This window comes from Osmia lignaria, chromosome 1, assembly GCF_051020975.1.
Source record: "Osmia lignaria lignaria isolate PbOS001 chromosome 1, iyOsmLign1, whole genome shotgun sequence".
Lineage (NCBI taxonomy): Eukaryota > Metazoa > Arthropoda > Insecta > Hymenoptera > Megachilidae > Osmia > Osmia lignaria.
In genome coordinates, this window is record NC_135032.1 from 12,976,010 (window position 1) to 12,982,009 (window position 6,000).

Genomic DNA, 6,000 nt, shown 5'->3' on the forward strand with positions numbered 1-6,000 from the left:
GTGTTCTAGTTCGCTAAGTCGAAATGATCATAACGCAGTGGAAAAAATAATGTCTTCTTCTATTAACGATTAAATGTAACAACATATCAACATATTCATTAGGAAACATTTGTTGAATGAAATTTTATTTATGTATATTCCTTAAGAAAAAAAAAAGATGCGTTTAAATGATCCCTAACGGTAATGTAATCAATTGAATTACTTGTTGCGCAGATTAAATTTTTATTTTCCTCTAAAAGTACTAATAGGGCGCATGAGATTTTACTAAAAGAAAAAGATTCTAATAAAACACTTTTTTTGTACGTTAAAATTTCGTCTTATCATTTTATTTTCTATTCCATTAGGACAGATACTGCTGAACAAACAGTATTATAATTTTCCTGTTTGAATAAGTTTGATTTTACTTTAAGACTTTGTAAAATGTACATTTAATCAGTATAGAATTTCTCACTTTAGTTCCAGTATTAAATTAATGTGAAATTAATTTTATAAATTTATCATATTTTCCATTAATTTACTTTGTGTCATTTTAATTACACGCATTTTTTCCATGGATTAGATGCAGATTTTTTAACACTAGAACTACCTACGGTTGATGATACGCGTTGATTGATTTCTGCATATAAGTACACTATGTATATAACTTTAAAAAAGAATGAGGAAAAAAGGGAAAATAAATTGATCCACTTATTTACATACTCCAGTAATAATTGCGAAAAGTATAGAAAGAAATATTGTTGTGAATTTGAGAAATTATGTACCAGTCGCTTTTACTACTTTTGTAATTCTAGTGTTAATAGGAATGTAATTAAATAATCTTAAAATCAAATAGAAAATATATCAGATCGTTTTATTCTTCTATCGTTTTTATATGATACAACGTTTTTTCTTCATCAGAAATTGAAACTGGAGCTCCTGACATTAAATCTCGTCCTGCTGTAGTTTTTGGGAATGCTATCACATTTTTTATATTTTCTGTGTTGCACAATAAACTTATGAAACGATCTAATCCTTAAAAGCAAATTTCTGATTTTAGTATCTTATTATCAAACATCATTTAAATTTAAAATAGAAATGAAATACCTATAGCAATTCCCCCATGTGGTGGAGCACCACATTCTAGAGCATCAAGCATATGCGTTAAATGTGATTCATCCACATTTAACATCTTAAGTATTTTCTTTTGAAGCTCTGCTTCATGAATTCTTATTGAACCTCCTGCAATTTCTGAACCATTCATAACTAAATCGTAATGTAATCCTCTAACCTATAAATATAAGTATTCTGTTACATCTATACGATTACTTATGAACTTACTAATTAAGCGACAATAATACCTTCAGTGGATTTTCCAGAAGGTATTGAATATCATCTGGGTGAGGACGCGTAAATGGATGATGCATAGTTTCTAATTTATTTGTTTTAGTACTGAATGAAAATAATGGAAAATCGGTAACCCATAAGAATTCATTTGCAGAGATACGGATTTGTTCACCTTTACTTTCTAATATATCTGTGAATTGAAGACGCACTTTTCCTAATAACGATTGCTGTAATTTTAAGAATAACATTTATATTATACTAATGTAATTAATGAATTTAAAAAATATAATGCAACTGATATATTTACTGTTTGAAATTCTTCACCGTAAGCCAAGAAGAAGACATCTCCTTCTTTTAAATTTAACCTCTGCTGTATATTTTCTTTAATAACATTTGTTAATATGGGCGATTTGTTACTTGTTTTTAATTGAATTAATTTTACAGAAGGAAAATAATTCTGTTGTAGACTAGAAATATTTTCCTTAACAGTCTTTGTAAGAAACTCCTAAAGTATAAAAGGATATATTATAAATTTATAAAAATGAGAAAATAATAAAAATATAAATAGCAGACGAACATACGTGCTTATTGGAAAATACCAAACCATAAACCTCATGGTTTTCATGCCATTTCATTTTAAAAGTCTGTTCCAATGCTGAATGATCAATCATTTCTGTAAGTTTATGAAGCTGAAATATTAATAATATTATGCTTAATAACGTTATTTTAGAAATTTGAAGTTAAAGGATAATTAATTCTTACTTTGTGTGGTATCCTTAAATCTGGTTTATCTGAACCATAAGATTCCATTGCCTCAGTGTATGTGAGATGCTTGAAAGGAATTGTTACTTCTCCTGCTTCTTTGGGGCAACAATATACTATTAAATTTTCAATTAATTTCATTACTCCTTTACAATCAACAAATGACATTTCTATATCCAGCTATGAAGTAATAAAGTAAAGAATATCAATATATTTTATATATTTACAATATAAAATATGTACATACCTGTGTAAATTCAGGTTGTCTATTGTGTGTAGGTTTTTCATCTCTATAACATCTGGCAATTTGAAAATATCTATCACAACCACCTATCATTAATAATTGTTTAAACTGTTGTGGACTCTGTACTAAAGAATAAAATTGTCCTGGATGTTGTGTTGGAACTATAAATTCTTGAGCACCCTGTATAAAGAAGATAAAATCTTAAAAATCTAACTGTAGTACATTATAGATGATATTAACATACATACTTCAGGAGTAACTTTAAACAGTGTTGGAGTTTCTATATCCACAAAATCACATTCATTAATTAGATATTCCCTCATTTTCATTATAACTTTTGAACGCAATCTTAAATTCCTCTGCAATTCAGGATACCTCAAGGATATGTATCTAAACTTCAACTGAGTACTTTCCTTTGCTTTATTATATTCTCTGATAATAAATGGTAAATTTGGTTTTGCTGAATTTAAAACTTCCAAGGATTGAACTTGTACTTCTATATCTCCAGTTTTCATTCTTTCATTTTCTTGACCCTCTGGTCTTTTCAATACTATACCTTCTACAAATAGCACACTTTCGAAAGCTAAATTTTTTGCTATCACTCCTAGATCTTCTCTCTAAGATAGAAGATACTTTTTTATTCTGATGTGTACATATGTATATCAATTGAATGTGTAAATATTAACTTACATGATTAGGTATGATAAGTTGTACGGAACCATAAGAATCTCTCAATAACAGAAATTTATTAGTTCTGGAAAATTCTAACCAGCCATATAATTGAACTTTTTCTCCCACATTTTCACTTCTTAGTTCTCCGCATGTATGACTTCTCCACACAAATTTATTGACTGGTTGTACATTTTGCTTCATAAACGTCTGTGTATTTACAGCTAAATCATGTGTACAGGCGACTAATATTAATCGACATTTTGTTATCATCTAAAATAAAATAATATTCTACATAAGAATGACATGGAAAATAATTTAAATATTCTTTAATATATGTACAATCTTTTAGTAGACATTTAAACTTACTTTCCGATAACATAAACCATTTCTATAAAATAATATTAAAAATTGTGCTTTCCTTACTATACCATTACGAAACATTTTGTTTAAAACAAATATGTATCTTCATAAAATTTATAAACATATATTATTCTGTAATTGCAAACACCGGTGCCAGTAACAGGGCGGAGATAGTCATCGATCTAATATCATGATGAGGTATCAGGGACCACAAAGCAGCAGGTATACTGGGATGACATCGTCCAGGGGTATCAAGGACCCCGATGTACCAATGGCGCTCCCTACCATTCGACCAGCTATCTTTGGGGTGCCAAGGACCCCGATGCACCCACGGCGTTTCCTATTTGTCGATTTGCTATCTTTGGGGTGTCGAGGACCCCGAATCACCAATAGCGCTCTACTAATCGACTTGTTGTCTTCGGGGTGCTGAGGACCCCGAATCACCAATGGCGCTGTCTGCTTATCAACCTGTTGTGTTTGGGGCGCTGAGGACCCCGAATCACCAATGGCGCTCTCTGCTTATCGACTTGTTGTCTTTGGGGTGCTGAGGACCCCGAATCACCAATGGCGCTCTCTGCCTATCGACTTGTTGTCTTTGGGGTGCCGAGGACCCCGAATGACCAATGGCGCTCTCTGCTTATCGATTTCTTGTCTTTGGGGTGCTGAGGACCCCGAATCACCAACGGCGCTCTCTGCCTATCGACTTGTTGTCTTTGGGGTGCTGAGGACCCCGAATCACCAATGGCGCTCTCTGCTTATCGACTTGTTGTCTTTGGGGCGCTGAGGACCCCGAATCACCAATGGCGGTCTCTGCTTATCGACTTGTTGTCTTTGGGGTGCTGAGGACCCCGAATCACCAACGGCGCTCTCTGCTTATCGACTTGTTATCTTTGGGGTGCTGAGGACCCCGAATGACCAATGGCGCTCTCTGCCTATCGACTTGTTGTCTTTGGGGTGCCGAGGACCCCGAATGACCAATGGCGCTCTCTGCTTATCGATTTCTTGTCTTTGGGGTGCTGAGGACCCCGAATCACCAACGGCGCTCTCTGCCCATCGACTTGTTGTCTTTGGGGTGCTGAGGACCCCGAATGACCAATGGCGCTCTCTGCTTATCGACTTGTTGTCTTTGGGGTGCTGAGGACCCCGAATCACCAACGGCGCTCTCTGCTTATCGACTTGTTGTCTTTGGGGTGCTGAAGACCCCGAATCACCGATTGTGCTCCCTACTATTCAACCTACTATCTTTGGGGTGTCGAGGACCCCAAGGTACAAACGGCGTTCCCTACTTATCGACTTGCTATCTTTGGGGTATCAAGGACCCCAATGCATCAATGATGCTCACTACTTATCGACCTGATATCTTTGGGGTGTCAAGGACCCCGCAACGAAGTTATAGTACTTACACTGAATAACTAAAATGATAAAAGAATTTAAATCAATTAAGTAAATAGCTGAGAAAATAAATTACGGGTATTAAATAACTCAGAAATGAAATTCGGTAAATTAAATAATAACTCAGGTACATTTTTCAAATGATTTATTTATTAATTGGCATGAAATGAATACAAGTTTATGAAATAAATGCAACAATTTATCTGACAGCAGTTATAAAGATTAGTGTATCCATGCATTAATTATAATAGATCATTAAATTTCTATTTATTTTGTATACTTGAAATGTAGGTTTAAGATAATTTAAGGACTGACATGTTTGTACAAAAGCAAAGTAATAAAGGTTATTTAAATGTATATAAAATTGTATGTATTTTTTATACCCGTTGTTTTAATACAGCTCGTATATCATTGTTGCCAGAAATAGAGTGAACATGGCCGTATCCTTCCTTTATCTGAGTGTTGCTGAGACGTCCTAAAACCCTTACTAAGGGACACTTTTTAAGGGATCCAAAATCCAGAAGGAACACGATTTCTGGGCATTCCTAAAAGTGCTCCAATTTAAAAAATAATTAGATATTCATTAAGAGGGGTCAAATCCAGCCTTTCTCGGTAAAGCCTCTTTATAAAAAATCTACTGCGCAGCGCTAACTCTCTCCGTTAACTACTGCGCAGCCGGTCAAGGTCCTCGCGGGAGCGCTGAAATCCAGGAGGAACACGATTTTTGGGCATTCTTAAAAGTGCTCCAATTTAAAAATTAATTAGATCATCGTCATTAGGGGTCAAATCCAGCCTTTCTCGGTAAAGCCTCTTTATAAAAAATCTACTGCGCAGCGCTAACTCTCTCCGTTAACTACTGCGCAGCCGGTCAAGGTCCCCGCGGGAGCGCTGAAATCCAGGAGGAACACGATTTTTGGGCATTCCTAAAAGTGCTCCAATTTAAAAAATAATTAGATATTCATTAAGAGGGGTCAAATCCAGCCTTTCTCGGTAAAGCCTCTTTATAAAAAATCTACTGCGCAGCGCTAACTCTCTCCGTTAACTACTGCGCAGCTGGTCAAGGTCCCCGCGGGAGCGCTGAAATCCAGGAGGAACACGATTTTTGGGCATTCCTAAAAGTGCTCCAATTTAAAAAATAATTAGATATTCATTAAGAGGGGTCAAATCCAGCCTTTCTCCGTAAAGCCTCTTTATAAAAAATCTACTGCGCAGCGCTAACTCTCTCCGTTAACTACTGCGCAGCCGGT

General features: G+C 35.0%; 1 protein-coding gene across 2 annotated transcripts; it reads right to left on the reverse strand.

Annotated features, from left to right (window-relative positions):
- Positions 1-846: 846 nt before the first annotated feature.
- AspRS-m (aspartyl-tRNA synthetase, mitochondrial) lies at positions 847-3,536 on the reverse strand. Of its 2 annotated transcripts, none has more exons than XM_034328475.2 (10): positions 3,368-3,536; positions 3,020-3,271; positions 2,578-2,946; positions 2,333-2,509; positions 2,086-2,265; positions 1,905-2,012; positions 1,631-1,828; positions 1,338-1,550; positions 1,084-1,267; positions 847-1,011 (listed from the first exon to the last, which is right to left on the reverse strand). In XM_034328475.2, the coding sequence occupies exons 1-10, from the start codon at positions 3,440-3,442 to the stop codon at positions 851-853; spliced, it is 1,917 nt and encodes a 638-aa protein (XP_034184366.1). In that variant the 5' UTR covers positions 3,443-3,536; the 3' UTR covers positions 847-850. The 2 variants fall into 2 exon arrangements, with proteins under 2 accessions (XP_034184366.1, XP_034184367.1); XM_034328476.2 differs by having other exon boundaries at positions 3,020-3,289; positions 3,368-3,516.
- Positions 3,537-6,000: the final 2,464 nt, after the last annotated feature.

Bases quoted from the DNA above. Each gene is read 5' to 3' on its own strand.
- AspRS-m (XM_034328475.2), bottom strand. From the start codon at position 3,442: ATGTTTCGTAATGGTATAGTAAGGAAAGCACAATTTTTAATATTATTT. The intron at 3,272-3,367 runs GTAAGTTTAAAT...ATTTTATTTTAG, and splicing joins ATGGTTTATGTTATCGGAAA to ATGATAACAAAATGTCGATT. The intron at 2,266-2,332 runs GTATGTACATAT...ATTACTTCATAG, and splicing joins GACAACCTGAATTTACACAG to CTGGATATAGAAATGTCATT.